A 19,267-nucleotide genomic window follows, 5' to 3' on the forward strand; every position below is an offset into this window, starting at 1 on the left:
TTTTGTTCTACTGTATTATTGACTGTATGCTTTGTTTATTCCATGTGTAACTCTGTGTTGTTGTATGTGTCGAATTGCTATGCTTTATCTTGGCCAGGTCGCAGTTGTAAATGAGAAATTGTTCTCAACTAGCCTACGTGGTTAAAAAAAGAAAAAAAAGAAAGTCAATAGCGCTAACTGGCTAGTTGCTAGATAGCTAGCTAACAGTCCTTTGTGGCTACCAACAAAGAATTAACATCTACTTTGGATAACATAGGTTTTAGGTCATTTTTGCCAGTTATACTATCTGGTTAGCTACATTATTATGATTCACATATAGCCAGCTGATAGTTATGAAGTAAAACGTTTGCTTTGTGTATATCTTCTTTTGGATTTATTGCCATTGTCCTGGCTAGAAGAAGGAAGGTTTAGTGAATAGGTAAGTCTATATTAAGTCAATATGGCTAACTGGATAGCTAGCTAGCCAAAAATAATTGACATATACCTTGCATACCATTAGTTTTAGGACATTTTTGCCTGTTTAACTAGCTTGCTGGCTAGATAGATTACGATGATAATTATGAAATAAAACATTTTCTTTGTGTATGTTTTGTCTCTATTGTTGCCATTGTCCTGGATGGAATCAGGTTCAGAGAATGGGGAGATGCAGTGCGAGGTAATACGTAGGGGGAATGCTTCTCAAATGAAATGTTTTATGCGTTCTCCACACTCTCATCCTCACAAGAATGTATTCAAGAGAACGTCCTCATAAAATGCACTTGAGTATGTAGAGTACAGTAGTGTGCATTTTGGAAACACCCATAGACTTTTCTCTCTGCTACCGCACGGCAAGGGGCACCGATGCACCAAGTCTGGAACCAACAGGACCCTGAACATCTTCTACCCCCAAGCCATAAGACTGCTAAATAGTTAGTTAAATAGTTAACCAAACTACCTGGACACTCTGCATTGACGCTTTTTTCACCAACTTTTTTGACTCATCACATACGCTGCTACTGTTTACTGTCTGTCACTTTATTCCCAATTATTTAAAAAACATACAAAAATGTAAATGTACTGTGTGTGTGGGTGTGTGAATTTGTGCATCTCGTGTGTGTGTGTGTGTGTGTGTATGCATCTCAGTGTGGTGCTTGCGCCATGGTTTGTGTGTATGTGCATGCATGTATGCGTGTTTGTGTGTGTGAGGGGGTGCCTTCCATGACCTCACCCTGTCAGGCGGAAAGGGGCGTTGAGTGTTCATTACCGGCCCAGGCGTTTTCACCAAACAGAACAGAAACACACACACATACATACACTACCGGGCATCATCACCAAACAGAAAGACACGAGGTGTTGCAGTGCAGAACTACTTTCCACTGGTCGTGCCAAACAGTCAAACAGAAGAGAACAGAGGACCCTTATTCCTCCTGTTACGCCTGGCCCTGGACCTGCTCCTCATTATGTAATGAAACAGCAGGCTATTTCCCTATCCTGAGGGGTGCTTAACACGACCACACCCAACTGCGGCCACACCCAAACAACAGTCAACCATGAACACACCTAAAGAGTCAAACGATAACCATGACCAAACACTTAAAACACCATGACCAGACCTAAACAACCAACCAGGACCACATCTAAACAGTCAACACCTATTGGCTGGATTATAACCAGACTAGACCAAATCAAATCAAAGTTTATTTGTCAGGTGCACCGAATACAACAGGTGTATACCTTACAGTGAAATGCTTCCTTACAGGCTCTAACCAATAGTGCGGAGAAAAAAAAGTATGTGTATGTGGTAAGTAAAGAAATAAAACAACAGTAAAAAGACATTTGAAAATAAGAGTAGCAAGGCTATATACAGACAACGGTCAGTCAGGCTTATTGAGGTAGTACATACATGTGGGTATGGTTAAAGTGACTATGCATATATGATGAACAGAGAGTAGCAGTAGCATAAAAAGAGGGGTTGGCGGGTGGTGGGACACAATGCAGATAGCCAGGGTAGCCAATGTGCGGGAGCACTGGTTGGTCGGGCCAATTGAGGTAGTATGTACATAAATGTATAGTTAAAGTGGCTATGTATATAAGATAAACAGAGAGTAGCAGCGTATAAGAGGGTTTGGGGGGGGCACACAATGCAAATAGTCTGGGTAACCATTTGATTACCTGTTCAGGAGTCTTATGGCTTGGGTGTAAAAACTGTTGAGAAGCCTTTTTTTCCTAGACTTGGCACTCCGGTACCGCTTGCCATGCGGTAGTAGAGAAAACAGTCTATGACTGGGGTCTTTGACAATTTTCAGGGCCTTCCTCTGACACCGCCTGGTGTAGAGGTCCTGGATGGCAGGCAGCTTTGCCCCAGTGATGTACTGGGCCATACGCACTACCCTCTGAAGTGCCTTGCGATCGGAGGCCGAGCAATTGACGTACCAGGCAGTGATGCAACCGGTCAAGATGCTCTCGATGTTGCAGCTGTAGAACCTTTTCAGGATCTCAGGACCCATGCCAAATCTTTTTAGTTTCCTGAAGGGGAATAGGCTTTGTCGTGCCCTCTTCACGACTATCTTGGTGTGTTTGGACCATTCTAGTTTGTTGTTGATGTGGACACAGAGGAATTTGAAGCTCTCAACCTGCTCCACTACAGCCCCGTCGATGAGAATGGGGACGTGCTCGGTGCTCCTTTTCCTGTAGTCCACAATCATCTCCTTAGTCTTGGTTACGTTGAGGGATAGTTTGTTATTCTGGCACCACCCGGCCAGGTCTCTGACCTCCTCCCTATAGGCTATCTCGTCGTTGTTGGTGATCAGGCCTTCCACTGTTGTCTCGTCAGCAAACTTAATGATGGTGTTGGAGTCGTGCCTGGCCATGCAGTCGTGGGTGAAAAGGGAGTACAGGAGGGGACTGAGCACACACCCCTGGGGAGTTCCAGTGTTGAGGATCAGCGTGGCAGATGTGTTGCTACCTACCCTCACCACCTGGGGGCGGCCCATCAGGAAGTCCAGGATCCAGTTGCAGAGGGAGGTGTTTAGTCCCAGGTTCCTTAGCTTAGTGATGAGCTTTGAGTGTACTATGGTGTTGAACGCTGAACTGTAGTCAATGAATAGCATTCTCACATAGGTGTTCCTTTTGTCCAAGTGGGAAAGGGCAGTGTAGAGTGCAATAGAGATGGCATCATCTGTAGATCTGTTTGGGCGGTATGCAAATTGGAGTGGGTCTAGGGTTTCTGGGATAATGGTGTTGATGTGAGCCATTAACAGCCGTTCAAAGCACTTCATGGCTACGGATGTGAGCGCCACGGGTCTGTAGTCATTTAGGCAGGTTGCCTTTGTGTTCTTGGGCACAGGGACTATGGTGGTCTGCTTGAAGCATGTTGGTATTACAGACTCAATCAGGGACATGTTGAAAATGCCAGTTTCTCAGCACATGCCCGGAGCACACGTCCTGGTAATCCGTCTGGCCCAGCAGCCTTGTGAATGTTGACCTGTTTAAAGGTCTTACTCACGTCAGCTATGGAGAGCGTGATCAGACAGTCATCCGGAGCAGCTGATGCGCTCATGCATGCCTCAGTCTTGCTTGCCTCGAAGTGAGCATAGAAGTGATTTAGCTCATCTGGTAGGCTTGTGTCACTGGACAGCTCGCGGTTGTGCTTCCCTTTGTAGTCTGTAATAGTTTGCAAGTCCTGCCACATCTGATGGGCGTCAGAGCCGGTGTAGTATGATTCAATCTTAGCCCTGTATTGATGATTTGCCTGTTTGATGGTTCGTCGCAGGGCATAGTGGGATTTCTTTTAAGCTTCCAGGTTAGAGTCCCGCTCCTTGAAAGCGGCAGCTCTACCCTTTAGCTCAGTGCTAATGTTGCCTGTAATCCATGGCTTCTGATTGGGGTATGTACGTACAGTCACTGTGGGGACGACGTCCTCAATGCACTCATGGATAAAGTCAGTGACTGATGTGGTGTATTTCTCAATGTCATCGGAAGAATCCCGGAACATGTTCCAGTCTGTGATAGCAAAACAGTCCTGTAGTTTAGCATCGGCTTCATCTGACCATTTTTTTATAGACCGAGTCACTGGTGCTTCCTGCTTTAATTTTTGCTTGTAAGCAGGAATCAGGAGGATAGCGTTGTAGTCGGATTTACCAAATGGAGGGCGAGGGAGAGCTCTGTACGCATCTCTGTGTGTGGAGTACAGGTGATCTAGAATTTTTCCCCCTCTGGTTGCACATCTAATATGTTGATAGAGATTTGGTAGAACCGATTTAAGTTTCCCTGCATTAAAGTCTCTGGCCACTAGGAGTGCCACCTCTGGCTGAGTGGTTTCCTGTTTGCTTATTTCCTTATACAGCTGGCTGAGTGCGGTATTAGTACCGGCATCTGTCTGTGGTGGTAAATAAACAGCCATGAAAAGTATGGCTGAGAACTCTCTAGGCAAGTAGTGTGGCCTGCAATTTATCATAATATACTCTACTTCAAGCGAGCAAAATGTAGAGACTTCCTTAGATTTCGTGCAACAGCTGTTGTTAGTAGACTGAAGGAGAACCACAACCATAGGCAGCATCCATTGGCCAAAGGCTACATCATGGAATGACACAATTCAGTGGCACATTCACAAATGGCTCTGAATAATCCACTACAATATAGTCTACTTGTTCTAACTACTAAAACAAGGCATATGAGGGGTCCCATTTCAAACATACCACTCTATCAACTTAAGTGCGTTGTACATTTTGTGTGTCTGCTGTAGTTATGCTGTAGTTGTGCTCACCTATCTGTCCAGGCAGGTGTTTTCCTCTGAAGAGCAGGCAGACTGTAGCGTTGAAACAGTTGAGGTGCTGTGGTCCCTCGTGACACTGAGGAACAGAGATGTTGATGGAGACAGGTAGGTAGATGGACACATCCACAGTGATCACCGGTCGGGACCTAGAGACAAAACACAACGTGGTGTCAATGGACCTACAACTAGTACAATACAACATGGTGTCAATAGACCTACAATGAATACAATACAACATGGTGTCAACGGACTTACAACCATTACAACACAACATGGTGTCAATGGACCTACAACCAATACAACATGTTGAACATGGTACTGCAGTGGACACAGCTTGGCATTAATGTCTTTTTGTGATGAAAAACATACTCTGTTCCACTTTATGCGTTTATACTGCTCTTTTCCAATATCCACAGAAGCATAGGTTAACTCTTGTATTGTGCACACATTCAAAGTGGTATGCTGGTATGGACAGTGAAACAAAGCCACTATTCGTGTAACACCAAAATATATTACATTCCAACTTCAACAATACAACCACTCACCTCAATAACACCACACTATCAGCCATAAAAGCACCAATGGTAATGTCTGTAATGAAAGAACAACCAATGAGCGAAACCTAAGTTAGTGCAGATTTATCCTTCTTTGAATATATGGCACAATACACAAAGGTTATCATTAAAAGGGGGCTGAACCTACTGATTTGGCCGTTATTTTAGCTTGCTTATTAATATATTCAGCAACCATGACTGAAGCCAAATGAGAGTATTGGGGATGTTGTTTAATGTGGGTGTCTCTCGCGTGTGTGATATCTCACGTGGCAAGCGTTTGTACATTCACTCTGCCAAAACAGTACACAGTTACAGTCACTCACCCATCTAGATAACTTGAAACAGTCTAACCAGGTCTTGTATCTTAATGTCGCCTTGGCTAGCTAGGGCTAGCAAACTTCTTTCGCCAATTAGCTTCAGCCGGCTGGTGAGCGACCATGGCAAAGTTAGTTTGTCTTTGGATAGACTATCTCCGGGGCCAGTTAGGGACTGTCAATACATTACACAATGTAAATGGGACAATATTTCCATGTTACACGCCTTTTAGTTGTCTCATTAAATGATTGCAATATTTGTATATTAATTTCTACAATTTATAGTTGGTTTAAGATTTTTAAGTCATTGAAATGTTTAGCTATTGACAATTGTAAATATTGCCCCATGTAAATTGTGTAATTTATGATGGTCCCTAACTAGCCCGATAGGGATATCGAATGTCAAACCAAATTTTTCACGGGCATTACGATCGGGTTGTGTGCAGCTGCGCTCCAAATTTATGATTACTTGGGTGCTGCTAGCTGTGGGCAGGCTTGAAATAAACCCAAACCAAGGAAACCTACTACACAGTACCCATTCTGTGATCCACCATTTTTTCCTAATTATCTTGCACATCTCAGTTTTGAATGAGACTGACTATGACCAAATTTATTCTATTTACACATTGTAGTCAATTTTGACACTAGAATAAATGATTCTGACTAATATCGATGCCACATGGGCTGTTTTCAACCAATGAAGTTTATTGCCTTCAGTTGCGCTTTAACAATGGAGTCCTCATACTTGTTGTTTACTGTTCTAGTTCTGAATGTCCCCTGTTGATGTGGAATGCAGTAAACAACATGCCTCAGCATCACGAGTCTGACCGACTGACCAGGGACCACTCGGAGTCAGACAGACGGTAGTCTAACTGACTGACCAGGGACCACTCAAGAGTCAGACAGACAGGAATCTAACCGAATGACCAGGGACCACTCAGTCAGACAGACAGACAGTAGTCTAACTGACTGACCAGGGACCACTCAGAGTCAGACAGACGGTAGTCTAACTGACTGACCAGGGACCACTCAGAGTCAGACAGACAGGAGTCTAAATGGCTAACCAGTGTCCACTCAGAGTCAGACAGACAGGTGAACAAGTGGGAGAAGGTGTGAATAACACCACATTCGAATCAGCAGACATTCTTTACTTTGTCTGCTGATTCGATCCGAGCTCGTTTGATTTATTCGTTTAACCTAAATCTCACCAGGTAGGATATTGAGAACACATTCTCTTTTACAATAACGACATGAAGTTGAGCTGTAGGCCCTACGTACATCATTAACCTTGAACCTAGTGGAGCTGTAGGCACTTCGTACATCATTAACCCTGAACCTAGTGGAGCTGTAGGCCCTACGTACATCATTAACCCTGAACCTAGTGGAGCTGTAGGCCCTACGTACATCATTAACCCTGAACCTAGTGGAGCTGTAGGCCCTACGTACATCATTAACCCTGAACCTAGTGGGGCTGTAGGCCCTACGTACATCATTAACCTTGAACCTAGTGGAGCTGTAGGCCCTTCGTACATCATTAACCCTGAACCTAGTGGAGCTGTAGGCCCTACGTACATCATTAACCCTGAACCTAGTGGAGCTGTAGGCCCTACTTACATCATTATCCCTGAACCTAGTGGAGCTGTAGGCCCTACGTACATCATTAACCCTGAACCTAGTGGGGCTGTAGGCCCTACGTACATCATTAACCCTGAACCTAGTGGAGCTGTAGGCCCTACGTACATCATTAACCCTGAACCTAGTGTTGGCTAGTGGAGCTGTAGGCCCTACGTACATCATTAACCCTGAACCTAGTGTTGGCTAGTGGAGCTGTAGGGCCCTGAACCTAGTGGAGCTGTAGGCCCATACATCATTAACCCTGAACCTAGTGTTGGCTAGTACATCATTAACCCTGAACCTAGTGTTGGCTAGTGGCCCTACGTACATCATTAACCCTGAACCTAGTGGAGCTGTAGGCCCTACGTACATCATTAACCCTGAACCTAGTGTTGGCTAGTGGGGCTGTAGGCCCTACGTACATCATTAACCCTGAACCTAGTGGAGCTGTAGGCCCTACGTACATCATTAACCCTGAACCTAGTGTTGGCTAGTGGAGCTGTAGGCCCTACGTACATCATTAACCCTGAACCTAGTGGAGCTGTAGGCCCTACTTACATCATTAACCCTGAACCTAGTGTTGGCTAGTGGGGCTGTAGGCCCTACGTACATCATTAACCCTGAACCTAGTGGAGCTGTAGGCCCTACGTACATCATTAACCCTGAACCTAGTGTTGGCTAGTGGAGCTGTAGGCCCTACGTACATCATTAACCCTGAACCTAGTGTTGGCTAGTGGAGCTGTAGGCCCTACGTACATCATTAACCCTGAACCTAGTGTTGGCTAGTGGAGCTGTAGGTCCTACGTACATCATTAACCTGTTGAGTGTAGGGGGCAGTATTTGGATGTTTGGATGAAAAACGTACCCAAATGAAACTGCCTATTTCTCAGGCCCAGAATCTAGAATATGCATATAATTGTCAGATTAGGATAAACAACACTCTAAAGTTTCCAAAACTGTCAAAATATTGTCTGTGAGTATAACAGAACTGATATTGCAGGCAAAACCTGAGGAAAATCCAACCCGGAAGTGCTGTTTTTCCTGAAAGCTCTCTGTTCCATTGCCTGCCTTCACTCCATTTAAAGGGATATCAACCAGATTCCATTTCCTATGGCTTCCACATGGTGTGAACAGTCTTTAGACATAGTTTCAGGCTTTTATTTTGAAAAATGAGCGAGAAAGATCACATTGCGTCATTGGATGGCTGGGTGCAGCTGCATTTTGCATGCGCAACAGCTTGGAGCAGACATTTTCTCTCTCTCTCCTATTGAAGAAGCTACAGTCCGGTTGAAATATTATTGATTATACATTGTAAAAACAACCTGAGGATTTATATAAAAAATGTTTGACATGTTTCTACAAACTTTACAGATACTATTCCAAATTTTCGTCTGCCTGGTCGTGACTGCTCGAGCCTGTGGATTTCTGAACATAACGCGCCAACCAAATGGAGGTATTTTGGATATACAAATAATCTTTATGGAACTAAAGGAACATTTATTGTGTAACTGGGAGTCTCGTGAGTGCAAACATCCGAAGATCATCAAAGGTAAGCGATTCTATTGCTTTTCTGACTTTCGTGACCAATCTACTTGGCTGCTAGCTGTTTGTAATGTTTTGTCTGCTGAGAGAGATGTCCTTACATAAACTCTTGGTATGCTTTTGCCGAAAAGCTTTTTTGAAATTTGACACACCAGGTGGATTACCTGGATCACCTGACACGCCAGGTGGATTGCTATATTCCACTTGTGATTTCATGAATTAAATATTGTAGTAATTTAATTTGAATTTGGCGCTCTGCAATTCAGCGGTTGACGAAAATGATCCCGCTAACGGGATGGGTGCATCAAGAAGTTAACTTCTGAACCTAGTGTTGGCTAGTAGAGCTGTAGCCCCTACGTACATCATTAACCCTGAACCTAGTGTTGGCTACGTTGTATCATCTGTTTTGTACTGTACAAAGGAAAAACCTGCCCTCACTGAAATATTATTTAAGTTAATCTTTAAGAATATATATTTTTAACAGTGTATCCCTTTTGAATCTGGCACCCAAACTTTTCAGTTGAGCACGCCAATTCTTCATTCTATGTACTGTACTGTATATTGTGACAGTACCTAGATATCCATTGCCGTCCATGTCCACATTGCCAGATATTGATTGGCCGAACATCTGGAAGGCGGGGTTTACACTCCGTCCAGACAGCCTCTGCAATGAATTATATAAACGTGAGAATACACACACACACACACGCACACACACACACACACGCACAAGTACACACATACACACAGACTGATCTGACAGACTAGCACTAGCGAACACATTACTGTAGCAGGAGGGATCACCATCACATTGTCTCACAACAGTCAAGCATGTTTTTCCTACCTCTACTAAAACAGACCACTGTGTCTGTTACTGCTACCATAACAGACCACTGTCTGAGCTTTAATCTACCAACAACACTGAGCAAGGCTACGGTTTGAGAGGGAAGTGGACTTTTAAATTTCACCTCATCCTGTATCTCAGTAAATAGAAATGATGAACTACTGTGACTGTTTCAAATGGGACCCTATGCAGTGCACTACTTTTTACCTGGGACCTATTGGCTCTGGTCAAAAGTAGTGCACTATATATGGGTGCCATTTGGGACGCACCCTCTATAATATTGTTTCATGGGGCTAATATCCATTGTGGGGATCTTTTGGTCTGGCTTCCAAGCTATTGAAAACACACTCCTGTGTGTGTGTATGTGTGTGTTCGTATTAGATGAGTGGAAAATCTCTTCCCAGGATAACATTACCACCTGGGTCTTTATGACACGTTAGTCAGAGGATGCTTCCCAAATGGAACCCTATTCCCTATTTAGTGCACATAGGGCTCTGGTCAAAAACATTGTACTATAGGGAATAGGGTGTCATTTGAGATGCAGACAGAGAGTAATAGTGCTGCTGTGTCAACACAGATGGAGCTGTGATGTTATCCTTGTTGCTAACACAGTGTGTGTGTGTGTGTTTGGTTTCATTATCCTTGTGGGGACCAGAAGTCCTCACAAGGATAGTAAAACAAGGAATATTAAAAACATTTTGCCGGTCCCCACAAGAGGAAATACTATTTTAGGTTTAGGGGTTAGGTTTAAGAGTTAGGGTTAGGATTAGGTTAGTGGTTTAGGGTTTGGATTAGGGTTAGTGGTTTAGGGTTAAGATTAGGGTTAGTGGTTTGGGGTTAAAGGTTAGGTTAAGGGTTAGGGAAAATAGGATTGCGAATGGGAATCAACTGTTTGTAAAACAAACGTGTGTGTGTGTGGACTAAACTAGAAATTAAAAACAGATGAAGATGATATTTTATGTTGTTGGTCTTAAACACAGGGGACATAATGTCTCAATTGGTTTAAGATGAATTGTCTCTTGACTTTCTAGTATCTCCTCCTCCAAAAGAGCCTATGATGGTGGCATATTATCACCCAAGACTTGTGCTGATTACTTGTTGTGTCTAACCATTGAAAGTGTCTTTACCATAGAATATTTGTTGACGATTCCTGTGGCATCGCCATGGTAAATGTAGACTGCTCCACCGTAGTCATCTTCTTTGGGTGCTCCTATGGCCACATCTAGAGAGAGATGGAGAGAGGGAGAGAGAGGGAGAGAGAGGGAGAGAGAGAGAGAGAGAGAGAGAGAGAGAGAGAGAGAGAGACCTGAGTCTACGCCTTCACTATGGTGAATCACTAAAACAATACAGAAATACACTACGGAAAAAGAAGGAACAGCATGTCAGAAATCAGCTCAATGCAATTGAAGAATCCATAGACTCTAACCACTTCTGGGAAAATTGGAAAACACTAAACAAACAACAACACGAAGAATTATCTATCCAAAATGGAGATGTATGGGTAAACCACTTCTCCAATCTCTTTGGCTCTATAACAAAGAATAAAGAGCAAAAACATATACATGATCAAATACAGATCTTAGAATCAACTATTAAAGACTACCAGAACCCACTGGATTCTCCAATTACCTTGAACGAGTTACAGGACAAAATAAAAACCCTCCAACCCAAAAAGGCCTGTGGTGTTGATGGTATCCTCAATGAAATGATCAAATATACAGACAACAAATTCCAATTGGCTATACTAAAACTCTTTAACATCATACTTAGCTCTGGCATCTTCCCCAATATTTGGAACCAAGGACTGATCACCCCAATCCACAAAAGTGGAGACAAATTTGACCCCAATAACTACCGTGGATTATGTGTCAACAGTAACCTTGGGAAAATCCTCTGCATTATTATTAACAGCAGACTCGTACATTTCCTCAATGAAAACAATGTACTGAGCAAATGTCAAATTGGCTTTTTACCAAATTACCGTACAACAGACCATGTATTCACCCTGCACACCCTAATTGACAATCAAACAAACCAAAACAAAGGCAAAGTCTTCTCATGCTTTGTTGATTTCAAAAAAGCCTTCGACTCAATCTGGCATGAGGGTCTGCTATACAAACTGATGGAAAGTGGTGTTGGGGGTAAAACATACGACATTATAAAATCCATGTACACAAACAACAAGTGTGCGGTTAAAATTGGCAAAAAAACACACACATTTCTTCACACAGGGTCGTGGGGTTAGACAGGGATGCAGCTTAAGCCCCACCCTCTTCAACATATATATCAACGAATTGGCGAGGGCACTAGAAAAGTCTGCAGCACCCGGCCTCCCCTGCTAGAATCCGAAGTCAAATGTCTGCTGTTTGCTGATGATCTGGTGCTTCTGTCACCAACCAAGGAGGGCCTACAGCAGCACCTAGATCTTATGCACAGATTCTGTCAGACCTGGGCCCTGACAGTAAATCTCAGTAAGACCAAAATAATGGTGTTCCAAAAAGGTCCAGTCACCAGGACCACAAATACAAATTCCATCTAGACACTGTTGCCCTAGAGCACACAAAAAACTATACATACCTTGGCCTAAACATCAGCACCACAGGTAACTTCCACAAAGCTGTGAACGATCTGAGAGACAAGGCAAGAAGGGCATTCTATGCCATCAAAAGAAACATAAATTTCAACATACCAATTAGGATCTGGCTAAAAATACTTGAATCAGTCATAGAGCCCATTGCCCTTTATGGTTGTGAGGTCTGGGGTCCGCTCACCAACCAAGACTTCACAAAATGGGACAAACACCAAATTGAGACTCTGCACGCAGAATTCTGCAAAAATATCCTCCGTGTACAACGTAGAACACCAAATAATGCATGCAGAGCAGAATTAGGCCGATACCCACTAATTATCAAAATCCAGAAAAGAGCTGTTAAATTCTACAACCACCTAAAAGGAAGCGATTCACAAACCTTCCATAACAAAGCCATCACCTACAGAGAGATGAACCTGGAGAAGAGTCCCCTAAGCAAGCTGGTCCTGGGGCTCTGTTCACAAACACAAACACACACTACAGAGCCCCAGGACAGCAGCACAATTAGACCCAACCAAATTATGAGAAAACAAAAAGATAACTACTTAACACATTGGAAAGAATTAACAAAAAAACAGAGCAAACTAGAATGCTATTTGGCCCTACACAGAGAGTACACAGCGGCAGAATACCTGACCACTGTGACTGACCCAAAATTAAGGAAAGCCTTGACTATGTACAGACTCAGTGAGCATAGCCTTGCTATTGAGAAAGGCCGCCGTAGGCAGACATGGCTCTCAAGAGAAGACAGGCTATGTGCTCACTGCCCACAAAATGAGGTGGAAACTGAGCTGCACTTCCTAACCTCCTGCCCAATGTATGACCATATTAGAGAGACATATTTCCCTCAGATTACACAGATCCACAAAGAATTTGAAAACAAATCCAATTTTGAAAAACTCCCATATCTACTGGGTGAAATTCCACAGTGTGCCATCACAGCAGCAAGATTTGTGACCTGTTGCCACGAGAAAAGGGCAACCAGTGAAGAACAAACACCATTGTAAATACAACCCATATTTATGCTTATTTATTTTATCTTGTGTCCTTTAGCCATTTGTACATTGTTAGAACACTGTATATATATATAATATGACATTTGTAATGTCTTTACTGTTTTGAAACTTCTGTATGTGTAATGTTTACTGTTAATTTTTGTTGTTTTTCACTTTATATATTCACTTTGTATGTTGTCTACCTCACTTGCTTTGGCAATGTTAACACATGTTTCCCATGCCAATAAAGCCCTTGAATTGAATTGAATTGAATTGAGAGAGAGAGAGAGAGAGAGAGAGAGAGAGAAGTGAGAGAGAGAGAGAGAGAGAGACAAACACAGAGAGAAAGAGTTCAGTATTACTCATCTACAGAAAATTAACAAGAAAGTTAAGAACCAACAAGACTGGATTCCAACTACTGTTCAAGAAGTTGCTTTGTGTGTGTCAGGACCATAGACATTAAATGAATAGAAACAGCGTCATCATGCACCCTAAAAATCTGAGGGGGCACAAAGTATGTGAGGATCGCTGGGGGGTGACCTGAATGGGTTAGGCACCCCATCTGTAAGTTGGAGAATTTCGCATTTTTCAAACACCTGAAACAGCTTTTTCCTGCAATCTATAGCCATAATCATTACACGTAATTAATATCTGAGCATACCTCTTGAGCGGTCAACTTTTCACCATATGATTTTCACTGTACCCTGCAATCACACCTGCAACCCTGTACATGTGACTTTTTTAAAGAAACTAAATATGCTTCTCTGCTAAAAGATTGAAAGGAATGTGAGTCTTATTCAGTACATTTAGCTTTTCTAAAGTCTACCAACCCAGCAGGCATGCCAGCTAAGATAGTTCGACAAGCTAGCTCCTCTAACTTGATTGATAGCCTGAAATAGCTTCTTACTAATAACTACACAGAACAAAAATATAAACGCAACATGCAACCATTTTAAAGATTTTACTGAGTTACAGTTCATATATGGAAATCAGTCAATTGAAATAAAGGCGCTAATCTATGGATTTCACATGACTGGGAATACAGATATGCATCTGTTGGTCACAGATACACTATATATACAAAGGTATGTGGACACCCCTTAAAATTAGTGGATTCTGCTATTTCAGCCACACCCGCTGCTGACAGATGTATAAAATCTTGCACACAGCCATGCAATCTCCATAAACAAACATTGGCAGCAGAATGGCCTTGCTGAAAAGCTAAGTGACTTTCAATGTGGCACCGTCATAGGATGCCGCCTTTCCAACAAGTCAGTTAGTAAAATGTCTGCCCTGCCCCAGTCAACTGTATGTGCTGTTATTATGAAGTGGAAATGTCTAGGAGCAACAACGGCTCAGCCGCGAAGTGGTAGGCCACACAAGCTCACAGAATGGGACCACCGAGTGCTGATTTGCAGTAGCATGTAAAATCAACTGTCCTTGGTTGAAACACTCACTCCTGAGTTCCAAACTGCCTCTGGAAGGAACGTCAGTACAAAAACTGTTTGTCGGGAGCTTCATGAAATGGGCTTCCATGGCCGAGCAGCCGCACACAAGCCTAAGATCACCATGCGCAATGCCAAGCATCGGATGGAGTGGTGTAAAGCCATTGGACTCTAGAGCAGAGGAAACATGTTTTCTGGAGTGATGAATCACGCTTCACCATCTGGAAGTCCAACGGATGAATCTGGGTTGCCCCAATGCATAGTACCAACTGTAAAGTTTGGTGGAGGATAAATAATGGTCTGGGGCTGTTTTTCATGGTCCAGGCTAGGCCCCTTAGTTCCAGTGTTGGGAAATCTCAAAGTTACAGCATACAATGACATTCTAGACAATTCTGTGCTTCCAACTTTGTGGAAACAGTTTGGGGAAGGACCAAAGGGAGGTTCATACAGAAATGGTTTTCCCTGACCTCAACCCCATCGAACACCTATGGGATGAATTGGAACACCGACTACGAGCCAGGCCTAATCACCCAACATCAGTGCCCGACCTCACTAATGCTCGTGGCTGAATGGAACCAAGTCTCCAAAGCAATGTTCCAACATCTAGTGGAAAGCCTTCCTAGAAGAGTGGAGGCTGTTATAGCAGCAAAGAGGGACCAACTCCATATTAATGCCCATTATTTTGGAATGAGATGTTCGACAAGTAGGTGTCCACGTACTTTTGGTCATGTCGTATACCTTAAAAAAATATTTGGGGTGTGGATCAGAAAACCGGTCAGTATCTGGTGTGACCTCATGCAGCGCAACACATCTCCTTGGCAAAAAGTTGATCAGGCTGTTTATTCTGGCCTGTGGAATGTTGTCCCATACCTCAGCAAGAATGGTAGAGATACTCTGAATGATCGGCTATGAAAAGCCAACTGACATTCACTCCTGAGGTCCTGACCTGTTGCACCCTCTACAACCACTGTGATTACTTTTATTTGACCCTGCTGGTCATCTATGAACATTTGAACATCTTGGCCATGTTCTATTATAATCTCCACCCGGCACAGCCAGAAGAGGACTGGTCACCCCTCATAGTCTGGTTCCTCCCTAGCTTTCTTCCTAGGTTCCGGCCTTTCTAGGGAGTTTTTCCAAGCCACTGTGCTTCTACACCTGCATTGCTTGCTGTTTGGGGTTTTAGGCTGGGTTTCCGTTCAACACTTTGTAACATCAGCTGATGTAAGAAGGGCTTTAGAAATACATTTGATTGATTGATTGATTTATGTCTGTTGCTGGATATTGGTGGGAACTGGAACACGCTGTCGTACACGTTAATCAAGAGCATCGCAAACATGCTAGATGTATCCAGGTCTGGTGAGAACTGGGACATTTTCAGCTTCCAGGAATTGTGTACAGATCCTTGCAACATGGAGCAGTGCATTATCATGTTGAAACATGAGATGATGGCAGCGGAGGAATGGCACGACAATGGGCCTCAGGATCTCGTCATGGTATCTCTGTGCATTCAAATTGCCATCGATAAAATGCAATTGTTCTTTGTCCATAACTTATGACCCCACTGCCACACACATAACCATACACGCTGTCTGCCATCTGCCCGATACAGTTGAAACCGGGATTAATCTGTGAAAAGCACACTTCTCCAGCATGCCAGTGGCCATCGAAGGTGAGCATTTGCCCACTGAAGTCGGTTACGATGCCAAACTGCAATCAGGTCAAAACCCTGATGAGGACAACAAGCACGCAGATCAGCTTCCCTGAGACGGTTTCTGACAGTTTGTGCAGAAATTCTTCGGTTGTGCAAACCCACAGTTTCATCAGCTGTCTGGGTGGCTGGTCTCAGACAATCCCTCAGGTGAAGAAACCAGATGTGGAGGTCCTGGGCTGGTGTGGTTACACATGGTCTGCAGATGTGAAGCAGGTTAGACGTACTGCCAAATTCTCTAAAATGATGTTGGAGGTGGCTTATGGTAGAGAAATGAAATTCTCTGGCAACAGCTCTGAAGGACATTCCTGCAGTCAGCATGCCAATTGCACGCTCCCTAAATCTTGAGACATCTGTAGCATTGTGTATCGGCCTATATCGAATCTTCCATTCCTCTCAAAAATGTTAGAAAAGGCTGTCACTGCCTCCCTGAAGACAAACAATGTATACGAAATGCTTCAGTCTGGTTTTAGACCCCATCATAGCACTGAGACTGCACTTGTGAAGGTGGTAAATGACCTTTTGATGGCATCAGACCGAGGCTTTGCATCTGTCCTCGTGCTCCTAGACCTTAGTGCTGCTTTTGATGCCATCGATCACCACATTCTTTTGGAGAGATTGGAAACCCAAATGGGTCTACACGGACAAGTTCTGCCCTGGTTTAGATCTTATCTGTCGGAAAGATATCAGTTTGTCTCTGTGAATGGTTTGTCCTCTAACAAATCAACTGTAAATTTCGGTGTTCCTCAAGGTTCCGTTTTAGGACCACTATTGTTTTCACTATATATTTTACCTCTTGGGGATGACATTCGAAAACATATTGTAAACTTTCACTGCTATGCGGATGACACACAGCTGTACATTTCAATGAAACATGGTGAAGCCCCAAAATTGCCCTCGCTAGAAGCATGTGTTTCAGACATAAGGAAGTGGATGGCTGCAAACGTTCTACTTTTAAACTCGGACAAAACAGAGATGCTTGTTCTAGGTCCCAAGAAACAAAGAGATCTTCTGTTGAATCTGAGAATTAATCTTAATGGTTGTACAGTCGTCTCAAATAAAACTGTGAAGGACCTCGGCATTACTCTGGACCCTGATCTCTCTTTTGAAGAACATATCAAGACCATTTCAAGGACAGATTTTTTTCCATCTACTTAACATTGCAAAAATCAGAAACCTTCTGTCCAAAAATGATGCAGAAAAATGAATCCATGCTTTCGTCACTTCTAGGTTAGACTACTGCAATGCTCTACTTTCCGGCTACCCGGATAAAGCACTAAATAAACTTCAGTTTGTGCTAAATACGGCTGCTAGAATCCTGACTAGAACCAAAACATTTGATCATATTACTCCAGTGCTAGCCTCCCTACACTGGCTTCCTGTCAAAGCAAGGGCTGATTTCAAGGTTTTACTGCTAACCTACAAAGCACTACATGGGCTTGCTCCTACCTATCTCTCTGATTTGGTCCTGCCGTACATACCTACACGTACGCTACGGTCACAAGACGCAGACCTCCTAATTATCCCTAGAATTTCTAAGCAAACAGCTGGAGGCAGGGCTTTCTCCTATAGAGCTCCATTTTTATGGAACGGTCTGCCTACCCATGTCAGAGACGCAAACTCGGTCTCAACCTTTAAGTATTTATTGAAGACTCATCTCTTCAGTGGGTCATATGATTGAGTGTAGTCTGGCCCAGGAGTGGGAAGGTGAACGGAAAGGCTCTGGAGCAACGAACCCCCCTTGCTGTCTCTGCCTGGCCGGTTCCCCTCTTTCCACTGGGATTCTCTGCCTCTAACCCTATTACAGGGACTGAGTCACTGGCTGACTGGGGCTCTCTCATACCGTCCCTAGGAGGGGTGCGTCACCTGAGTGGGTTGAGTCACTGATGTGATCACCCTGTCTGGGTTGGCGCCCACCCCCCTTGGCTTGTGCCGTGGCGGAGATCTTTGTGGGCTATACTCAGCGTTGTCTCAGGATGGTAAGTTGGTGGTTGAAGATATCCCTCTAGTGGTGTGGGGGCTGTGCTTTGGCAAAGTGGGTGGGGTTATATCCTTCCTGTTTGGCCCTGTCCGGGGGTGTCCTCGGATGGGGCCACAGTGTCTCCTGACCCCTCCTGTCTCAGCCTCCAGTATTTATGCTGCAGTAGTTTATGTGTCTGTCCTATTCAGTGTCCTGTGTGAATTTAAGTGTGCTCTCTCTAATTCTCTCTTTCTCTCTCTCGGAGGACCTGAGCCCTAGGACCATGCCTCAGGACTACCTGACATGATGACTCCTTGCTGTCCCCAGTCCACCTGGCCGTGCTGCTGCTCCAGTTTCAACTGTTCTGCCTTATTATTATTGGACCATGCTGGTCATTTATGAACATTTGAACATCTTGGCCATGTTCTGTTATAATCTCCACCCGGCACAGCCAGAAGAGGACTGGCCACCCCACATAGCCTGGTTCCTCTCTAGGTTACTTCCTAGGTTTTGGCCTTTCTAGGGAGTTTTTCCTAGCCACCGTGCTTCTACACCTGCATTGCTTGCTGTTTGGGGTTTTAGGCTGGGTTTCTGTACAGCACTTTGAGATATCAGCTGATGTACGAAGAGCTATATAAATACATTTGATTTGATTTGATTTGTTGTGTGACAAAACTGCACATTTTAGAGTATTACGATGGCGCCGGAGGGGAGGTCTGCAGTCTTTCCGGCTCTTAACCAACCATGCTATATTGTTTGTTTTTTCGCGTTGTTCGTAACTTGATCTTTACATAATGTTGCTGCCACCATCTCTTATGACTGAAAAGAGCTTCTGGACATCAGAACTGCGATTGCTCACCTCAAACTGGACAAAGAGTTCTTCTTCAATGAGTTGGATGGGAGGGATATACTACTACAGACACCCGACCATGCCCCGATCCCCGT

General features: G+C 43.8%; 1 protein-coding gene across 2 annotated transcripts in view; it reads right to left on the minus strand.

Moving 5' to 3' along the window:
* itga9 (integrin, alpha 9) overlaps nt 1-19,267 on the minus strand; it is a 160,029-nt gene that overhangs the window by 90,312 nt on the left and 50,450 nt on the right. For both annotated transcript variants that reach the window (XM_042306211.1, XM_042306212.1), the window contains exons 11-14: nt 10,749-10,843; nt 9,351-9,441; nt 5,299-5,344; nt 4,745-4,899 (exon numbers count right to left, since the gene is read on the minus strand). In XM_042306211.1, coding sequence (XP_042162145.1) covers nt 4,745-4,899; nt 5,299-5,344; nt 9,351-9,441; nt 10,749-10,843 — 387 coding nt within the window. The remainder of the gene's footprint in view (nt 1-4,744; nt 4,900-5,298; nt 5,345-9,350; nt 9,442-10,748; nt 10,844-19,267) is intronic.

Source organism: Oncorhynchus tshawytscha, linkage group LG25, assembly GCF_018296145.1.
Source record: "Oncorhynchus tshawytscha isolate Ot180627B linkage group LG25, Otsh_v2.0, whole genome shotgun sequence".
NCBI classification, from domain to species: Eukaryota; Metazoa; Chordata; class Actinopteri; order Salmoniformes; family Salmonidae; genus Oncorhynchus; species Oncorhynchus tshawytscha.